General features: G+C 42.6%; 1 protein-coding gene across 1 annotated transcript in view; it reads left to right on the plus strand.

Annotated features, from left to right (window-relative positions):
* The window catches only part of frem2a (FRAS1 related extracellular matrix 2a), a gene marked incomplete at both ends in the record, with an annotated part of 78,878 nt that overhangs the window by 16,864 nt on the left and 39,395 nt on the right, over positions 1 to 22,619 (plus strand). The window contains 2 exons of the mRNA XM_083890170.1: positions 10,449 to 10,595; positions 21,538 to 21,768. Of these exons, the coding sequence (XP_083746296.1) occupies positions 10,449 to 10,595; positions 21,538 to 21,768 (378 nt within the window). The remainder of the gene's footprint in view (positions 1 to 10,448; positions 10,596 to 21,537; positions 21,769 to 22,619) is intronic.

Here is a 22,619-nt window from a genome sequence, read left to right on the forward strand (position 1 = left end):
AATCAGCTGTTTATCACCGATGACGTGATTTTCGTATTGCCATTGCAGCCTCTGCATTAAAACCACTTGAAGCTGAACTGTTCTGTATGGGGTGGCACAGAATAAGTTTGTTTGAGCTCAACGGTGATTGGACAAAATGTGGCAAAAACGTCACTTCCACGGAAGCTCAGCTTCTCTGGGAGTCAATCTGCGTGATGATTGGAGGAGCTGTTTGAAAGGCAGAACCTGTTTTTGACTTGCAGCGTTGCAGATAAATAGACAAATGGCTGGTTATTTGCGATCAATCGCCTATTTTCATATTTACATGTACACTGTCAATAAAAACACTATGATAGCATTTCAGTTTAAAGGTCCCATATTATGCAAAATCAACTTTTTAATCATTTTAATACTTGTTATATGTGGGACTCTGGAGGTCCTACCAGTGTGAAAAATGATGACTCACTCATGTTGTTGTGGTCCTCCTCAGTCTAAGTACAGGAGATAAAACACAAGATGTTGACTTCCGCGCTCCTTGGGACGTTACAAGACGCTAAATTCCTGGAATTGTTGTCTCGTGGAGCTCCGCTTTGTCCGTAAAACACGTGAGAGTGCTGTCGAGGGCAATGGCATCTGAAAACCGGAAGATTGCAAAGTCAGAGAGAAGTTCTATTCTTGGCTCCACAGTGCAGCACAGAGTTCTACGCAAACTTCCAGCCTCAGAGGATTTATCTGTCTAGTGGATACATGTTATATATGACGGCAATGTGTCTGCTGGAGCCTGCAAATGATCACTTTTCCAAATGCTAACTGCTGTTAGCTCCCAGTAGCCTCTGTGGCTACAGAGCGTTCTGAACAGGGTGATTGAACTGCTGTGGTGCTTCATCCTGATGGTATTTTGACCAAAGCATGTCACAGACATGTTCATTAGGACACCAGGGAACTAGGTTAACTTGAGCTCCTGTTTCAAAGACCAGCAGCCACCACTGCTACATATATACAGTATATATAGATATATGCCCAACTGTGCACAATCGCACACACATTTCCACATCCTTTAACCCATTTTACCTTAAGCTATGCCCCGGGTTGTATACAGCTGTCTGTGCAGACCTCAGTAAAAAACCTCACAGTATTATGTGTATCACAAGAACTTCAAAGGCGTGAGGTTCCTCTGGTCTAGATGTCAGGGGGGGATTTTTGTGCAAAGTTGCTTAAGGTGTTTCATGGCTGATGGCTATTGAACGTACGGGGGGGGGCAATGTTTTATTCTGTTGTGCGCAGCTTTTATTTCTTCAGGATGGACGAGTGTTTGTGAGGGTGGGGGGTGCATTGCACTTCAGGTGCACTTCACTTAATTTGTTGCCAGCGGGCATACATGTTCATACAGTCACATACATGAGTATAAGTGGCAGTAAAGCTTAGGCAGGCGACCTATTTTTTGGTCTTATTGGGCGATATTTACATAACAACCTTTAATCATGTTGGAAATCAAGTGATCTGAGGGGAAAATTAGAGTTCTGCACGTTCTCTACACTCTTAGAAATAAAAGTGCTAAGTAGAACCATATTAGGTTCTTCGGTTTGTCCTCATAGGAGAACCCATTTTGGCTCCAGGAAGAAGCTTTTTAAAACACCTCCCATGGGAAAAATTTTAAAACACTGGCCTTGTGCTTCCGTGTAGATGGCGAATACGCTACTTTAGGAAAACAATGTCATCATATTCCCCAGCTCTCTCTTGCGCTGTCATTCATTGCGGAGGCTGTTTGACAGTGTTGCCAACTACTGTCAATGAAAAGTAACTAAAGTCAGTCTGAACAGACGCTAAGATATCACTAGAACACGTCCTGTCTTTGGAGATTTCACACATGGGGGTGGAAAAAAAAATGTTGAATCTTAAAATAAAGAGAAGAGAAAACGAAACCTATTTTTACTTGAATAAACAAGACAGATCAGTGATTGTTCCGAACACAGAATCTGCTGCACTGAACATCCACAGCTCGTTCTTGTCTGTGACTCTGTTTATGTGCGCTGTGTGTGTGTCCGACTCTCTGCCTGCGGTAAATAGAGTTAGATGGATCTCACTCGTGCGGCAGAATTGTGCATTCTCGTTTAGTATTAAGGTTTAGGTTCCAAGTAATTAAAGCTGACTGTAAAGTCGCTAAATATTCACACGGAAACGTAAAAAACTCTCCTCCTGGCTCAGTTCATTCTGTCTCAGTTTCTGTTATTAATTCTAATGTTGACAACGTCTTCTTCTCTGTTTTTTTGGTGTAACGTTACAGCGCAACTAACAGTGCTGGCATATGTACCACAGCGTCTAGAGTCGTATGAGATGCGTCTTTACGCTGAACTTTTTGAAAACGGCAAAGAAGAAGATTGTTTACGTTTCGTGCTGTTTCCGTCTGGATGTGGCCTCAGTCTCAGTGTCTGTTCATGCTTATATGGTGGGAGGGGCTTAAGACTGAGATTTGAGGTTAAAATTTAGTAATCTCTTGAGTCTTGTAAGTTATAAGTTATAGTGATCCACTGATTTTATTGCCATTTCTTTACCTTTATTTTGACTTGGTAAATTGATAAATGAATCACAGCCTTATTTTAAGTGTACGTTATTTAGTAAAAGGCTGTAAAAAAATTATTTGGTGACTATGAAAACAAACAAAAAAACCAACCTAGTTGATCCAGGTTAATTAACGACAAAATAACCTCATGCACCTTCGTATCAAATTTGCTCTCGAGTCGAGCTGCATTTTGAATACATGTATTTGCCCGGGGGCCGTGACGTCTTGGTCAGCCTGCTGATGACTCACTGCACCTCAGGACATGGCCACTATCATGCTGCTTTGCCTTGGGCAAAGTGTAAATGTGGCAAGATACACAAATACAGCGAACACACACACACACAAACTGGATTATGGGGCTAATAAAAGGCCAGTAAAGTGATCTGCGTTCAGTCTGGCCACACACGGAGCCCTTTTCGCAATCCTCTTTGCCCACAAGTTGCACAACTGGGGCGATGACCGACACACATGTGAGAGGATGAATTTAAAGGCACTGAAACAACCTGAGGGAGAGTCGAAATTTAGGAGGACGGTGCGGCGGGCGCGTACTATTACTACAGAATATTGCTGGTGGTCAATTTCAGCAGAAATTGATTCACAGGCCAAGTGAACGAGCAGCAGATTTTGCAGTTACAACCTGGTCCAGTGTTTCTCACTGTCGTTATGAACAAAATCATCGAGCTTGTTGGTTGCATACAGCTGTTGGTTGCCAATTGCACGGGGAGCTGGGGACTTGCATACAAAGTAGTACACAGAGTAGATGGAGTCATAACAGAGAGGGAAGCAGCAGAACAAATTTCCTTTGATTTTGTGTGTGACACACGCAGCTGAAAAAGCAGAGAAAAAGCAGCCCAGATTTTGGCTTTAAAAGCCGGATTTGAATTTAAAACTGTCAGTTACTTTAGCTCAGAAGTACAAGCAGTCCAGAGTGAAGGGAGGTGGACTTGTAAAGGATTCAGCATTCATAAACCTCAACACAGTGCTGATGATAAACTTTTTGTCTTAAACTTCTGTCTCTTTGCCACCAGGAAGTGGTTTTTGAGGGAAAATTGCAAGAAATGTGCTTGTGTCCATAGTGATGTCTTACTGCTCCTGTGTCTATAAGACAGTGGGAAGTGAGAGGGACATGAGAGTTGAATTCGGTTAAATTCAACGATTCAATCTGTCATCTCTACACGACTTTATGTCTTAGTTGCGTTTAGATCTTGTGTTGCCTGGCCACATTCCTGACAGGCAACAGCAACACTGTGCTAGTTAAGTGAAATAACTGCAAACAGGTTGGAATGAAAGCACAAAGAAGTGCCCATAAAAGTGAATTCTGCTGTTTGGTCACTTCTTGACCCCGCCGGCCCCTGCTCTGCTGGTGTGTGCACACAAACAGCTTCCTCAGTCAGGCCTGATAGTATTCCTTGACAGAGCCAATTTTGCATTGTTTCAAACTAATATCAAAAACAAAATTTAAGGGCGCTTTCAGAACTGTAGTTCGATTGCTTTGGCCTGCACCAGTCAGAAAAACGTAACAGTGTCGCAAACAGACGTGGGTACGGTTTGCTTTCACATATGCAGAGCTCTAAAGCAGGGGTGTCAAACACATTTTCACTGAGGGTCACATCAGCATAATAGTTACCCTCAAAGGGCCAGATGTAACTGTCATACAGAATAAATGTAAATGTAACCAAATATAATGTAAACTAAAGGTAACTACTCCGTAACATATTGCTAAATAACGTTCTGTATTTATGCAATTTCACTCGTCACATGATGCATATACAATGATACACTCCGATCTAGTGACAGGATGCCGTCACTTTGAGGGTAACGCAATTGCCATGCATTGTGGGAAATGTAGTTTATGGTCCACGCACGCCTTAAAGCAGCATAGACCTATTTTAACACAGATTTTTAAGACCAATCAATCACTCGCGGGCCACATAAAATGACGTGGCGGGGCCACATCTGGCCCCCGGGCCTTGAGTTTGACACGTGTTCTAAACGAACCAATAGACCGGGAAGACGATTGGCACCAGAACCAGACTAGCCCCCGATTTCCACCGGGCGCTTCACCAACGTAAGCACTGAATACCGCTGCGCTCCCGTCCCGTATCTTATCTCTTACCCATAATGCATTAAACTATACCGTTTCGTCCCATTTTGTTTGGTTGCGTTCACACCAGAGGAACCGTACCAAAGTAGGGCAGATAAAGCGGTCCGAAACCACACCTTCAGGCAGGTCTCGGACCTGTTGATTTTGGCGCACCAAAGGACCCAGATTACATTCACACCTACGCAAATGAACCGAACCAAGGGACCAAACACGTTTGGTGAGCACCAAATGCTGTAGGTGTGAACGTGCCCTAAGTTGCACCAAAAAATCTTCACCCTAAATAATGACAGGTACTTTTAAGAATATCATCTTTCTGCTAACGTCTTGTCCTCGCTGCTGTTGACATTCCTGTCCCTCGTCCTTTTGTCGCCACTTTATGGAGTTCTGACTCCTGATTGGATAAAGGGTTGCAAACCCTCTGAGACTTAGAGACCGATGTCACTGAGCAATTACTCTAGATCAGCGATCGCTGTCAGGATACAGAACTATTTAACTTCTACTGACTGACCCGTGCACACAGACACTAAAGAGTCTGCTGAATATCTAAGGTGGCAGTTTGAGATCAGGGTCACAGTCAGGTTTCAGGATAAGTGCTCCTTTGATATTCACACAAACTGTTGTAGGCTGTGTTTTCAGTGCCTGTCAGATTTCTTCATGTCAAAATAACTTCATTGTATTTTCTCAGAGATGTGTAAAAATAAAAGAATGTATTTGCAGCATATGTAATAACAGTAGTTTGGCTCTTGTGGTGTGAAAAGACTAAATCTATCCTCGCTGAGTTGTTATCACTAAATGCAAACAATCAGGCAGGTTCGACATCCAGTTGATGTTCAAAGATGTTTTTGTTTCATTATCCTGATCCATTTTTTTCCTTCTTCACTAAACTCTGTGATTTTTTTTTTTTCTATTTTACAGTTTGATCTTAGCTGACTCAGACAAACATGCATGAAAGCTCCGCGGTACTTAAATCATAAGACTTTGGCTCGAGTGAGAATCAGATCAGGATTTTGACTGCAACCAGAAAAAAAGAAAAAGCTTTCAACTCCACACGGCCTCGCATGGCCTCGTGTTTTATGACATGAAAGACTCAATCCTCTCACTGAGCCTAAAGTGTGAGAATCTCGGCTGGTGCTTAGCGACTTATAATTTAGAAACAGAGCAAGTACTTGGGCCTGGCTGAAGGTCAGCACTTGTTTTCATTTGCTTTTGAATGATCCTACCTTAATTCTCACACCAGTAAATACTCTATAAATCTTATTCCCACTGGTCAAAAGAAGAGTTTAATCCCTGGTTTGTGTGAATGTGTTTAATTAATGAGTCATAATCAATCAAGCAGGTTTCATTATATTTACCTGCTCTATCTTTTTTAGTGATTTATTTATTATATGGATTAAAGAAACCTTAAAATATTCAGAGAGCTTGGTTTAATTGTTGTTATTTATATTTAAAGTGACATGGAGCCACTTCGTAGAACAGCCAATAGGAGACATGTTAGGATTATGGTGATTAACCCTGATTATCAAGTATTTGTATTTATTAAGACATCGATTGTTTGTAATGGTAATGACGATGGAGTATGGGGAGTGGCTGTGTCTCAAACTGGCCAAATCAGATTTGTAAGCGTGTCCGATCAGAATCCGATCTTCCGAACTGTTCACTTTATGTATTGCAAGTGATCAGATTGTGTTCCACATTTATAAAGTTGCAGGCCACGCCACGGGAAATTTCAAATAAACAAAATGGACAACAGAAATTGGAATTGGAAAACTTCCGTCTCTCCGGATCCCCGTCGTTGAAGACGCAGAGGACACTTTGAAATCCTATCTGAGCGACTGAGACATTCAGATTGTAACGGAAAAAAATCTGATCAGAAACGTTTGAATCAGCTTTGGAAAAATTGGATCTCGTGTTTTTTAGCTGTCCAGACCGCCAAATAAATCAAGCTAGATACAATCTGGATATGCTTAAAAAGATTGGGAGATTGCTCAGTTTTTACCACTATACAAGGCGTGTTCACAAAGTACTTGCATCGTCAGTTAGTCCTGTTTGTAGCAGATGATCAATACATGGGGAATTCAACCAAAACGTTCAGTTTGCCTGTACTATGAATGAAAACACATCAAAACAGGTCTTCACTGGGGCTAAGAACTAAGGACACTCTTAGAACTAAAAGTGCTAAGTAGAACCATATAAGGTTCTTCGGCTTGTCCTCATAGGAGAACTCTTTTTGGCTCCAGGTGGAGGGTTCCAACAAGAACCCTTTTAAAAGCCTTTATTCAGGAAAGGGGTTTTAAAGGGTTCTCTGGATCAAAATGGTTCTTACTGGAACCATTAGTGTTACCAAGAACCCTTGAAATACCCTTTCTTCTGGAAAGGGTTTTTCAGAAGCAACAGGTTCCAGGTAGAACATCAGCCCATGTAGAAGGACCCTTTTGGAACCTTTATTTCTCAGAGTGTAGACTCCCTGTAAACTGCCATGCGATGTGTCAGTTTCTCATTTACTGGGATAGATTTCCCTAAGGCTGGAAATGTCATCTAGTGGTGCACAAGTACAGTCTCTAGAATCACTTGATGCTAACACCTAATTATGGACTAATTCTTTCAATTACACCTAGAGATGTTCTAGCCCCAGCTTTAAATGGAACGATGAAAAGCAGCAGTTGTCACACACTTAACAAGAATATCTTTGACTGTAGGTCTTCACTGAAGTGCTTTGTGCTGCTTAATGTCAAGATGTTGTTTAGAAAGTAGCCTTATCTTAGTGGGCAGCTGTCTGCGAGCATTCTATAAAGTAGACCCTTGAGCACAAGGCAGCATCAGAACTATAGCATCGCAGTAATACTCAGAGTGCCCTGATCCTTGAAATGATCTGTTCAGAAACTATGATCCTTAATTGGTTAAAAGGAAGAAAAAAAAAAGAAACTGTGGTCAGTTTTTGTTAGAAAAGCTTTTTACGAAAAGAAGTGAATTCAGTTCCATTGAGGATGATTTCAAAGCTGCTTTCTTGTATGGTCAGCACATGTGAGAGGTCTTTTATCTTTCTGCAAGGCTGGAGGAATGAGACAGTCTGAAGCCCGGTGATTCAGATCCCTATTGTCTGTGCACATGTTCCTCACCTCCAGTGGGAGATCGCACAAAACATGCGCACACAAACAAACACAGATCCATACGGACTCTTAGATTTTCGGCAGCTTATGTTGCATTTACCACGAATCAGCCAGGATGAAATTCAAGGTTGTCGTGAAGATGAGGGAGATGCCACACACAGACTCTGTAGTTTCTGTCTGCTAAAGCGGAAAGTGCTGAACTTTTCACCTCTGATGCATTTTAGCAGTGTGCCGGCACCATGTCACCATCAAAGACCAGAACCTGATTGTGTACTCTGTGTTTCTTGTTTTTTTTCTCTTTCTCTATTTTTTATTATTGATCAGGGTGTCATTTGTTATCGGAGGCCCCGTTTAGAGGCATTAAAATGAACCCTGGACATGCTTCCTATAATCATCGGCAATATTTGGATCTAGTTCCTGCACTTTATCGAATGTATTCATCGTTTGCGTGAACTTTACAGCGAGTTTGTGTGCGAGTGACAGTGATGGAGAGGAAAAAAGCGACCAGAGGAGCTCGAGTTAATCAACACTCTACTTGCACCACTGTAATTAGGAAATAAGTGTTAACTATGGAAAAAAGAAAGCATATGGAGACCAGTGTTAAATGAGGCTGCGAATAAAGTAACATGAGTGCTGATCATAGTCCACATACAAAACGTGGGCATCATCTCCCGTATTCTCTCAAGGACGCCAAAGCTGTTTTTCCGACTATTTTTTATCGAGAACTCTCGCGAGAACCTCCAACCTGCAGGTGACTCCCATAGACATGCGGACACACCGTGCTGATCCAATGTTTCCTGATCGTCTTCTTGAGTCACCACGTAGCCACCCTGAATGCATTTCAAATGCATCATCTTGTATCCATGGAGTCATATCTGTCCAACTGATCCTGGAGAAACATTGCTATGTCTCGCAGATCTGATCTTTCCTTCTGAACAACCGTAAAGTCGAAAAACTAATGGTAATACCATCTATGTGACTTATAGACAGGGCCAGATCAAAGTAAATGCGCTACTGTGTGACTGCCGATTGGAAAACAATGCTTTTCTGTGTAATAGCATTTAAAGTCACTTTGTAAATTATGTTCCCATTTAGAAGAAACTAGACGATAAAGTATGGGACACGTGACACCAGTGTGATGGACAGCTGGTGTCCTTTGATAGCATCCTAGTTGCAGGTGTTAACATGGCGCCGGCCAATTTGTGATTCTGGAGGGTTCAAAATAGTCGCTTCTTATTCCGTCGACGGTCTCTAATCCGTCCTGAGGATGGATTACTTTCATGCAGCTCAGGAGCGTGGCCCCGTGCTTCCTTAAACCTCCAACTGCAAATGTGGTTCATGTCATCGGGGCGCGTTCACTTACAGATTAGAAGAGTTCACACCTGTGCTTGGTGTGATCTGGATATGATATGAGGGATCGCTCAGGGTGAATGATGATGCCAGGGTGTTATAATACTGCAGTGTTTCTCTGATCCTGGTCCACGGGGACGCCTGCCCTCCATGTTTTTGTTGTTTCCCTGCTCCAACACACCTGATTCAAATCAGCCCCTCAACCCGCTCATTAGAATCAGGGAAATAATAGTATAGCGGATAAGTCAGAGGAGCAATGACAACATTTCCCTGCTGCTGTTCAATGACGTCCGCGTGCTACAGTGTGTTCTTTTCGCTGACATTTTTAAGAGGCATTTACGACTTGAAAGCAGTAATGGCTTTGAAACGGCCCTCGATTGTGCTAAATGAGATTCCCTTCCTGACGGCCTACACACAGCGCTCGCACAAAGAGTCCTCCACCTCTGCGTTTCCCTGCCAGAAAAACAATCTCTCAAACGTTCGGTTCAGCACTCATAGTTAAGCATTGTTTATCACTGAACAAAAAAAACACCTCCGCACATTATACTCTGTAGTTTTACAGTGTTTTCTTATTATGTCCATTCATCATTGCAAAACTGCATCCTGTTTTCCAGTATGTGGGCATGTTAGAAACGCAAAGCATCCTCCTGATAAACACCCTGCCTGTCTTCTTGTTGAAGTGATAGCGCTGAGGTTCTTTAATCCCAGCACTAACACCAGTATTTACTCTGCCAACTTTTTTGCTTTATAACATTGATTGCCTGGCACACTCAAATACTCAGGACGATGTGCTATTTTTGTCAAAGCAAAAGGGGGAAACAAAAAAAAGAAAAGGCAATTCGCCAAAGGTGAATCTAATTAATTCTTACAGGATTGTATTTCTACTCATAAGTCAATTAAATAAACAGTAAACACTCTGCAGCAGATGTTTTTTGTTGAATATTGAGACTGCACTTTGAAATAATAATTAATATCATTTGTGTCATCACGGTTTTCCACTAATTTCCCCTCTGGCTCTGAAAAGTTCAGAGAACTAAATGCAATATCGTTAGATCTGAGAAACGAGCTCATTCGGTATTTCCACAGAGACGCCGTGTTCACGCACCTGAGTTATTTAGAGTTTGAGAGGCAACACTCGGTTAATTCAGAATTCAAATTAATTCACCAACCCGTCTATCTTGATTCATACAGCACTTTGCAAACAAATGAGGTGGAATTCAAAGTGCTTTACACATGGCTGCGACACAATCGTGAATATTGAAGAAATTGAGTTTGAGACAACAAAATGTATCAATCATAGAAAGTGTCAACTTTCAGTTAACACACTGACTTTATATCCATCATCCAGGTGGCAACAAACTGAAGGGACAGCAGTTCCGTTTGGACTGGGCCTGGATCTCTCTGGAGAAAGAGTACTACGTGGTGGACGAAGAGGACAAATATCTGGAGGTGATGCTCAGACGGAGAGGTTACCTGGGAGAGACGGCTTTTATTGGTGAGTGTGTTTGCCTTTCAGTCTCTAATCCCCGAAGATATGCTTCCTTTTTTTCTGGGATGACAGTTTGCTCTGTCGGTATAGCTCCACCAGTTTGGTTCAGACTGAAATATCACAGCAACTTTTTCGATTGGATGACCAAAATGAAATGTCCACAAATGCCCAGACATTTTTCTTTCTAAAGACAGATAATGAGTGGAATATGGCCGACCCACTGACCACATTGGATTGAGTTCAAAGTCCAATTTGCTGTCTTTCCTGATTATTCTTATAGTATTTCCATATAGCCTGATACATACAGTATCTTTATTTCTTTCTAATCGCAAGCCTATTTCATCAGAATCACAACAGCTCCATAACAAAAGGTTTGGCTGGATATTAGATGATTTCCATGGGTAGAAATCTCGTCCTTCCATTGTTTTGCTGCGTGTAATTCAACACTATACAGTAGCTGGGAAGCAAAAGAGCAAACATGTCAGTCTCACTTTGTGAAGCTGTTTTATGTAGGTGGGTTTTGAAGTGTCAGTGCCTCAAACTTGCCTCGCTGCATAAAAGAAAGAGGTGGGAGATTGCGATGACACTGAGATCACATAAAAGCCGAGATGCACTCTCACAATTTTAACTTCCAAGCGACTCGGTGTGTACTGTTGACTTTGTGAAAGAAGCTCTTGTTCTTCGAAATTTTACCACTGCTGTTAAACTCTGTCCCAGTCCAGACCCTCAAATTAAGATCATCATCAATCTAAGGTAATTGTTCCCCTGAGGGGTTTCCACCTTTTCAGCCACACAAGCCTGTAAAACAGGGCTATTCAACTAAAATTTCCAGAGGGCCAGCTTTTCGGAAGGCTGTCCAGCCAGTGGGCCGGTCAACCCCTGTACTACTATTTTGTGTTGCATGTACAGTAAACGGATACAGATACAAAATGTTATAAATGATTCAGCACTAGTTTTGTGCAAAAAAGGCAAGTAACAAAACCACCAACATTCAGGTACAATACAATTTGCGTATAGTGCAAAAAGGTTACAGTAGCACCAACATTTGGGTATAACAGTCACAATTGGCTTTTGCAAAATTAGAGGTAACAATATAAACAACATTAAGGTGCAATGGCCACAATAGGCTATTTTTGCAGAAATATAAGTAACAGTACCAATAATATTCAGCTTCTACAGTTGGCTCACAGTGCAAAATATTCTGGTACATGCATAGGCTGTCGCAAATTGTCGCGAAGTGTTGCAAAGTGCCAGAAATAGGCGAAAGCTACGGTTTTATTGGCTTTTTAATAATGCATTCATTATTTATGGGTTAATGGGCTGCGGGCCGGTCCAAATTGCTTGAAGGGCCGGTTGTGGCCCCTGGGCCTAAAGTTGAATAGCCTTTCTGTAAAATGTCTTGTCACAACAGTCAACAGTGAAACCAGGAACATTTCATCTCTGTCTCGAAGGCCTGAGCATTAATGAATCTTAAGTAGACTTTAAACTAAAATGCACAGCACTTACTGTCGGCTCTGCGGGTCTGAAAACTCAAATCCAGTCAGGTAGACAAACATCACTTTTCATTTTCAAGCTTTTAGAGACAGCAGATGGAGGTTGTTTGTAATTGGAGAGAACAGTGGAACATATTGTTGTGCTCATATGTCAGGATGTTTGCGCAGGCATAGATGTTCAGAAGGATGATGGCAATGTTGTCCCTGAACGCTCTCTTAGCCTGGACTTTATCATACTTCACCTTGTTTGCTCTCAGAGAATCAGCAGCTATAAAGCAGCTTTCGCCGCCATCGTCCTTCTTATCCCTGTTCACTGCTGGTCTGGTGGCAGCATCACAGGCTGTGAGCTTTAAGACTTTTCTACCTGTGTGTGTGTGCCTGGAAAAGGTTGTGAGTTGATCTCTTGGGCACACATGAGAGCTTGCGGTGCAACTCTCATCTCTTTGCACAGTTGGTGTGTGAGCATCTGGTTATCTCTGACCCCACACACACACACACACACACTAATAGTATTATCCATCCAGACCAATGTAGCTGCAACATGTTGCAGAAGATGGTTTCAAGGAAGATTTAAGAGAAGAAACGTTAAAATGTTATACAGTATACAACCTTTTAAATATTAATAAAAAAAATTGGTTGCAGTTTCTTTTACAGCATCATAATAAGATGTAACAAGTAGTGTTGGGTATCTTCATATTTAAATGTAGTACCTTGAATTTGGTACCAATACACGATAGTACCTTTTTTGCAGTGTTACTCTCTTTGTAATGAAATAATTCAGTCTAAATTCCCAGTTTTACCAAACAATCATCACTTTTCTTCATTTAACGTCCTCAAATTAGACATAATACATGAAAAAATCGATTCCGTGCAGAACAATGAGCGAGCGACGTTAACCAAGAGACGGCAAATGACGCGATGCCTGGGAAATGCAAATTCCAAGATCTCTCTCTCTCACCAAAGAAAAGTACAAAGACTGTCTTGCCCAAGATCCCAAGGACAGACAGTCACTTGGCCAGATTCAGAGCGCACTGCAAATCAATAACTGTGGACACCATGGGCGAATCGGCTCTTAACAAATCGCCCTCCCATCTTTGTCCCTGAATTTGAGGAAATTGGTCCTGGAAAGTCCTCAAAGTCCTTGAATTTGATGCAGATCAAGGTGTGGGAACCCTGTGTGAGGTGCTGCTAAAACAGGAACACACACAGCACCGTATCACTATGATCAAGCAGCTAATCTAACTCGTCTACTGACTGGATGTTTGCTGTTCTCAGGGCTACAAGAGGAAGGGCAGTCCCAAAATAAGTTTTAAAAACACACAGACACTGAAAAAAGCACCAACTTGCAGATGCAACATATTGGAGCCAAACTGAACATCAGAACGAGAAGAAAAGGTTATTTCAGCATGAAGTTGTGAGCGTCAGATGGGCTGGTCTGACTATTTGAGAAACTTGCTGATCTACTGGGATTTCCATGCACAAGCATCCCTAGAGTTTAGAGAGAGTGATCAGAAAAAGGAGACGACATCCAGCAAGCAGACGTTTTCTGGGCATAAATTGATGCCAGAGGTTCGAGGGCCAGACTGGTCTGAGGTGATAAAAAGGCAATAGCTCAAATAACTTGTTGTGAACAAGATACAAAAAGACTTTCTGAACGAACAACACCTTGAATCGTGAAGATGGTCTACAGCGGTAAGACCACACTGGGTGGTCCTCTACGGTTGTAGGTGTCTTGCATACCTGATGGGGCCGGTTAACTTTATTTCTCGTGTCTGTGTGTCCAGTGTGGTTCTGCTCAGCCACAGATGATGAAGTATGGTCCAGTTCATGGCAACCCAGAACGAGAAACTGCAACTGATCAAAGTCTAATAACTCTTATAGATTTCAATTTGCTGAGCCGGTGAACAGAAGAATGGAGCCAATGAGCCAATAATAGAGTGGCAATACTCTCACAATGGACAAAGTAGTGAAAACACCGTACAATCTCACGCAATCCAATACCATACTGCCACAGTAATAGTACCGCCGATTGATTTTTGCTGTCAACTCAACTCAATTTTGAAGCTGTAGTTGGTGTTGTTGTCAAACCAGTATCTCATTAAGAGTCTGTTGCCGAGGCTCTGCTTGTTTCCCTCTAGCCGCTAATTTAGCTTTCATGTTGTTTGGCTTAAGTTTTAATGATTTCCTTCCACAGTAGATTATTTTGCAGGGTGTTTGATGAATGTGCTCAGGAGTTTGTCAGCAAGCGTTTGAAGCCGACACAAACTTGCCAATGGTACTTAAATTCTCGCATGATTCACTTTTCCCGGGGTATTTGTAGTTTTGAGGATTGAGCAAACAACGGTGCACATAATTTAGACAGGAATTTAAAGGAAGGGGAAAGGAGTCAATGGCCTTTTTGTGGGTTTACCTCAATTGCTAGCTTCTGCAATGCAGTTATGTTAGCATTTAGAGGGAAATAGATGATAGAGCATGAGTGAGTGTCAGTGTGACTGACAGCCACTGCTGTCTAATTGGTGCTCAGTTGCAGACGATGTCTTTCAAAAACTGGTCGAAGAGCAAATCCCGAGGCTTCATAATAGGACTTTGTTTTGCAAGCAGCAGATTTCATACATTAACACAGTCGATGGCAACATCAGGAGTGGATCCTCTTCCCTGGAGTTGCACTGTGACATTTTTGCAGTGGCACAGAACAGACTTACAAACATGACAGAATTGCCTTATTGTTTAAACATACTGTTACCAACTTTCAGGACAAAAAGATACTTGAACAAACTTCAAAAGTCATCACGTTTATACCCAGTGACTGTCCACAGTCTAACACAGACCAATGTGGTGTCCTGCGTCTCCAATACTGCAGCCAGTTTCTGTTTATAGTCCTTTTTCTTCAGCAGTGAAACAAATCATCAGCAAGACCGAGGTCAGTTAAGTGATTTGGACATTTGAAAAATGGCACCGCATTCTCCCAGAGCCCAAGGAGACATAATTCGATTGATTTTTTCTTCTTTTTTTTTGTCATAACAGTAATTTCAAAATCCAAACAAATTGATTTTACAATCATATAAAGCAGAGAAAGAAAGCAAATACTCACATTTGCAAGGCGGACACCAACGACTATTGGCTTGAAAAACATTATTAGATGTCAAAACTGCTGCTTATTTATTTCCAGTTGATTAATTAGTTAATCGACTGCTTGTTTGAGCTCAAGGGAAATGAGTCGTGCCCTTACTGCATTTACATGGACACCAATAACTTTTTAGTAATTTTCCATTCATATTACAGATTTAGTCCCATTTAGACCCAGGCCCAAATATATTGCTATATAAAACAATAATAGGACTTAGGATAAAAATAGGATAAAAATCCATATCATAACAAAATAAATTAAAAGTTTAAGATGAGAAGCTTTAAAATCTTAAAAAGATAAAACAAGTTAAATAATAAATGAATACTATCAAGACAAGAAAGAAAGAAATCTCTGTGTTAAAACCTCAGTTATTGTTTCATTCTCTCTCTCAGTCTCTCTGTGTTTGTGATGTACAAATAATTCAGTCATTTCAGACAGTGAGTATATCAGGGATGTTGATGAACCCGGGTTTGTTGACAGAGGCTTTGCTGATGAAAGCCAGTGCAGCGCCAGGATACGGTGAAGGACAAAGCTGTTTCCACGTGCTCCATCACAACAGGGAGTGTATGTGTGAGGAGGATCAGTGAAGGACGACTGCGGAGACGAGATCAAGGTTCAAAGATGCTCCCACACAGCAGAGCTCGGGCCCAACGCGGCTGGACACGAGCGCTGGAACCAGACTGGATCCTTCCACCTCTTGTTTTCAAGCTTACATGTGAAGCTGGCTGCTCGAGAAAAGAGAAATCCAAGCATGAAGAACCAGGTCAGGGGCACGCGGTTCCATTCAAGGGGCCCACGTCCAACCATGGGTCTCATATTCTGTTCAAGTATTGTGGCGTCTTCTTACCAGGAAATCATCCTCTTTGGTTTGTCCTTATATTAGTCGAGTGCTGAGCACCGGCAGACTTCCTCATCAAACCTCAAACTAGTTTCCATGGTTCCATGGAGCCTCTTTTGACCAAAGCAAGAGTGCATGAGCAGTTGGCTTGTCCCTTTTACACCTGGCGTTAAATTGCATTTTCTGTGATCGGATGGCAATCTGATAGTGTCTGACTACGTTTGAGTACTGGTGTAAATACACCTGAGATGCATAGAGGGGGGTTGTTATCCGATCTGCCAAACTACTTTGGATTTTGGTTGGAGACTGTAGACCAGATTGAACAGAAGTGTAAAAGCGAGGAGTTGAGCGGAAATACATTGGTGGCTCTGTGTCTTCTCTGCTTTTGTTGGTTGTCCACTTGCCGGAAGACGACTGTGTAGAAAAAGCAAAGAGAAGTCCATCCAATAGCTCGGCTAATGTTGTTGTTGTTGATATGGCGGCACAAAGGATGTGATGCTTTGGTCTGCTGCTTGGAATCTTTGCAGAAGAAGAGGGGGAGGTGACTGATTGGATGCCGGTCGCTGGATTCACACAACTCAGCTACTCCTGACGCAACTGTGGGCTCTGTGAGCGCCCTCTGCTGGTCAGCCACGCAACAACAGACTCCGCTCATGACTCATTATTTCACTGTTGAACTGAGGTTTGTGGGCCGCTCGCTCTCCCGCGCCGGGGCCCGTGGAGGGGATCGGTGGTTTTGGCATCGCGGGGGCGCGGGAGCTGCTGGTCCTCTGCTGCCTCGTGTGGTCACTTTGTGTCACTGAAGTCAGTCTAAATTAAATATTTTTTGATTGATTGGATAGCAGTCGGATATTGATGTGGACACCGGAGACGCATGTTAATAACAGGTGTGAACACGTGATGAAGCGATATCCGATCACACACAACGCATCCTCCACTCTTCTAAATAAAAGTGCTAAGTAGAACCATATAAGGTTTTTTGGCTTGTCCTCATAGGAGAACCCTTTTTGGCAAAGGTTCCACCTGGATCCCTTTTGGAGGGTTCCACCAAGAACCCTTTTAAAACCCTTTATTCAGGAAAGGGGATTTAAAGGGTTCTCTGGATCAAAATGGTTCTTACTGGAACCATTAGTGATACCAAGAACCCTTGAAAAAACTTTTTTTTCAGGAAAGGGTTTTTCAGAACCAAATTGTTCCAGGTAGAACCTCAGCCCTTCTATAGGAGGACCCTTTTGGAACCCTTATTTCTAAGAGTGTAATTCCAGGTGTCAGAGTGGAGATGTATGCAGATAGATCCGTGTAGATGCTGCATGGACCAACAAGGCAAAAGTCTGAATGCAAACTCTTTTTACACAAGTGGACACAGAGAAAGTGTGACTCTGCCCTCAGCCGTCAGATTAATTCTGCATGAGTGTTTGCCTTCCTCACCTGCTCCGTTCCTCTAAATGAGTTCTTTCGCTTTCTCCTCTCCTTCATGACACCTGTCCCACTGACTCGTCAACCCACTTAACCCGTCTCACTTCCGTGTCTTTTCATCCATAATCTCATTTCACCTCGTTTCACCACCGGTACACAGACAGCAGTTGGTCCTTTTTCACCTAACCTGCTTCTTTTCTCATCAAAGACACCACCACCTCTCTTCTTCTTCCTGCTGCTCCCTCGCAGCCTCACAGTCCTGGGTCTGTGCCATAAGCTCTCTCTTCCATTCTTCCACCGACTTTCCATTTCTCATTCACCTTATCTCTACCCCTTTTTGCATGGCCGTCTCACTCCAGCTCAGTTCTTTAGATTCTCACCTCCTCGTGTGCATCGTGTGTTTGTGTAGCTCTGCTGGTTGTCTTTGTTTTTTCACACCCTCTCGCAAATCTGAAGTCCTTATCTTCCCCACACATTTCCTCTCCTCTCCTTTACTTTTTTCTGAGACGCTTCTATGTCATTGTATCTGGAATAGTGTAGATGTTGGGCACCTGGAGTGTATTTGAAGAGATTTTGCCTGGGGAAACATGAGACAACTGGACTTGAGGGGTTTTTTTTGGAAGATGTTTCACTTCTCATCCAAGAGGCTTCCTCCTTTCCTTTGCTTTATTTTATTTCCTTTCCTTTGTTTGTGGTCATTATATCTTCAAGACTGCAGATAGGCAACTGGACTTGCTTGAGTTTATTTGAAAATGTTTCACCTCTCATCCACAAGGTTTTCCTTTCCTTTCCAACCCCACAGGGGAAACAAGATGGAAATACAATTTCTCATTCTCTTTGAATAAATCAGGTTTTTTTTTTTGTCCTTTCTACTCTGTCCTTCCCTGGTCTGTCCTCGCGCTGAGAGATAAATGGAGGATTGCTAACAAGGTGTACCTTTGCCAGGTTAAGATACTGTATATCATCTCCTGTGGGACGTATTCCAGCCTCATTATTGGTGCCAAGCCAGGTGGATGGAGAGATAATTTTATTTCACCAGCAGAGAATGGAAACCGTGGCCCTTCCTGATCCTTGTTTCTAGAGACGTCTGCCTCAATTGTCTCCTTGTGAAATTACCCGCACATTATAATGAGCATATAGGTGCCTGCAATCACACCATTTTTAGGATGAATTGCATATTTTACATTCAAGCCAAATGTGGCTCTGTGCAGCGTTCAGTGGTGAAATAATCAACAATGCAGAACAAAAGAAAGAAATATTTGCGGCTATACAGAGAGTGTGTGTTTGTGAGCAACTCTCTTTGTAGGTGTGTGTGTGTGTGTTTATGGAGACAAATACAATAGACTGTCGCAGGCGGTGAGCAACAACCACAAAGCAATGAAAAGGTCCTGGCTGAGTATATTCCCTCCTGCGGTGAAGGAAACCTCATGCAACCCCAGGCAAGACATATACGTCTCAAAGGTGGTGTACAGTAAGGCTGCACAACCTTCATGTGTCCTGTAGTGAGGATTATCTCTTTATCCTTTATTTGAAAAGATGGCACAGATAGAGACTCTTATTAGAGGAAACCTCACTGATAACAGATAAATAAATGAATAAATGAAGCTGCAGCATAGAAACGCTGAGAAATAATTCTGCCGCTTGCTCCGTTTCCCCCGAATCTGTGAATCTCTGCCGGTAAACAATCTGTATTTAAACAGCGCTTTTCTAGTCTTGACAGCCACTCAAAGCTGCTTTACACCACAGCTTTGCTGTTCAACCACTCGCACCCACTGACTCGCGCGCTCATACAGTGCAGTCTACGTGCAGTGCTTTTTCTATCACACATCCTTAATTCCCATTCATATTTTATGTCATATTCACACTGCCGGCACAGCCATCAGGAGAAACTTGTGCTTAAGTGTTTTGCCCAAGGACATATCGACATGTAGGAGCTGGGGGAGAAAACCTTCTGGTTTAAAGACAACCTGCTCTGCCACTGCTCCTGGTTCATTCATCTCTCCAACCCTAATATAGAGAGGTGGAAATAGTATTGAAATATTATACTCTTGTAAAAGTACCACTATTTTGAGTACAAGTAAAAGTACTGGTCTAAAAATGTACTCAACTTAATGTAAAACAAGTAGCTTGATTGAAAGTCACCTGTCCTCATCATTGACCCGCCAGTCACCTTGTCCTAGTCATTCACATGTCCTCATCAGTCCCCTGTCCTCATCAGTCACGTATCCTTATCATTCACCTGTCCTCATCATCATTCACCTGTCCTCATCATCATTCACCTGTCCTTATCATTCACTTGTCCTCATCATCATTCACTTGTCCTCATCACCATTCACCTGTCCTCATCATCATTCACCTGTCTTCATCATTCACCTGTCCTCATCATCATTCACATGTCCTCATCATTCACCTGTCATCATCATTAACCTTTCCTCATCATTCACTTGTCCTCATCATCATTCACTTGTCCTCATCATCATTCACCTGTCCTCATCATCATTCACCTGTCCTTATCATTGACTTGTCCTCATCATCATTCACTTGTCCTCATCATCATTCACCTGTCATCATTCACCTGTCCTCATCACCATTCACCTGTCTTCATTATTCCCTGCCAAAGTTTCCGTTTGCCGTTTGAAGTAAATACTGTGTGTAATGTTGATTTAAAGTGACCAAATGAATATAAAAGTTCTTTGACAGCCCTAGTTTGAAAGAACTGAGGCGGTTGTCAAGGACGATGCTTTGATTTTTATAGGAGTTGGAGAATAACTAATCACCTCAGAGGTGCCAGATCACCCAAGACTGAGACATTTTTTTTTTACAAGCTGTAACATTGTTCTCTTCATGCTACTATTGGCACTGCCAAAGATGTTGTCAGTGTATTTTGTGTAGACGTTGCCTCTGATTTCCTAGAGGGACTGTCAGCAGTCCAGTGCGTTGTGTGTCCGTGCAGCTGCAGTGAGGAACAGCACCATCGTTAGAGTTTCAGTATTTTCAAACGCAGGCGAACACAGGGTGTTACATTTAAGATGATGCTCGGGTCAAATGTGAAACGAGCTGTGGAGACTCACGCTGCTGCCGTTGAGGGGAAAAAATGATCCAAAACAGTGAACCTCTAAATTATTCCTCGTTTACTCCAAAGCTCTTTTACTCCATTTGCAGCACAATACTGAAAAATGATACACAATCATTTTTCTTCCATTCTTCTCAGTTTTGTGAATGATTTAAAATCCCTTAAGGTCCTCGCAGGCACAGTAACATTGAACGTCTGTGTAAAAGTTTGTATTCCTGCATGTGCATGTCTTATTTTTGGCTCAGGATTTGCATACAATCCTCACCTCTCAGATCTCGCCGCATGCACAATAGAATGTATCCCGTCTCATCTGCATGTGTTTGTCACCTCGCGGAGGGTTTTAGTGTCTGAACAAATAAAGACAAAGAGAGCAAAATCCTTTCAATGTACACGTTCAAGCATCAAGACATCCATCAGCTGCTCTGGTTGTTGTTTGTGTGCATAGAAAAAGGGATATGAGCAGCAGATAATGATTTACAGTATGGCTTTTTCCACCTGAGTCTCCTTTATGTGTTTTATGTAAAAAACCCAGTCGTAACTGTGCGTGTTCCCACTTTGAAGAGGGAGTGTCGATGAGCATGAATGTTAGATGGATCCCTTTAAAGTGCATGAAAGACTTGTCATAAATGAAATAAGAGGCACGTGAAGAGAAAACACACACACACACACAGGATCGCATGCAGAGCCAACGCTCGGGATTCAGCCTTGGTTGCTTCCGCATCTCGGTGAGGTGAACATGTTTATTTAAACGCTTCAGTCACAAATTCATTTCACACATTTCTGAGGCTCCGTGAGTGATCAGTGGAGGAAAAACAGATGCAGCGCTCATTTCACACCACTTTCTGAACAACATTAGAGGGTGTGAATATCTAATCTGATTTTCATCTGTTTGTCTCTCCTCCCTGACACGTTTTCATGATCATTATCTTTGCTTCGTCTCCACTTTATTTGGTTTTACTTCTCTAATTTTCTCTCCCTTTCGTGTCCTCTGTGTCCATCAGGCATCGGCACCCAGGATGGCACCGCTAAGAAGGACGAGGACTTCAAGGGGAAGTCTCAGAAGCAGGTCCAGTTCAACCCAGGACAGACCAGCGCCACGTGGCGGGTCCGGATCCTGACCGATGGGAAGTACGAACAGGTGGAGACTTTCCAGATCTTGCTTTCAGAGCCAGTGATGGCAGTGATGGAGTTTCCCGCCGCAGCAACTGTAGAGATCGTGGATCCGAGCGACGGTCAGTATGTCAGTATACTAACACTTAGACTGACTGTTTACTTAAGGGGGACATATTATACCCTATTTCTCCAAGGTAAACTAGTTTCCTGGTGTCCTAATGAACATGTCAAAATACTATGAGGATGAAGCACCACAGCAGTTCAATCACTCTGCCAAAACAGCCCTGTTCAGAACGCTTAGTAGTATCTCTTTAGGTCCACCTTAAAAAAAAGTAAAACGAAACTTAAGGGTCAGGAAATGACATCAGCCACAGAGGCTACTGGGAGCTAACAGCAGTTAGCATTTGGAAAAGTGATCATTTGCAGGCTCTAGCAGACACATTGCTGTCATATATAACATGTATCCACTGGACAGATAAATCCTCTGAGGCTGGAAGTTTGTGTAGAACTCTGTGCTGCACTGTGGAGCCAAGAATAGAACTTTTCACAGACTTCCTGTTTTAGGATACCTCCTGCTCCGGGCACAAGTCCGGGTACATCCGGTTGCGTACATTGAACCGCAGAAGAAGAATAACGTCCGTTGTGGAGGTGTTTCACGAGCGACAGTGTCTTTTGACTCTGAGCCAGACTCCGGGTCAAAGTCAATAAAAGGGACTGTGAAGGGGAGTCGTGACAAAACTATTTTTAAACACTGTTAGAACAATGTTTTGATAATGAGTAGCAGTGCATCCACCGTTCCAGAGGGGGGAGCTGCGCTTCTGAGAGCTGGTGTGCTAATTATGTCACTTCCGGGTATTGGCCAATCACAAGACAGTTGGGAAGGCTCTACGCTGGCTGGCCAATCACAACACAGTCTGTCTTCTGGGTGTGAGAGTTCAGTCTGAAACACCGCGGCTGAGGAGAGCTTCAG

Source organism: Microchirus variegatus, assembly GCF_963457635.1.
Source record: "Microchirus variegatus genome assembly, chromosome: 5".
NCBI lineage: Eukaryota > Metazoa > Chordata > Actinopteri > Pleuronectiformes > Soleidae > Microchirus > Microchirus variegatus.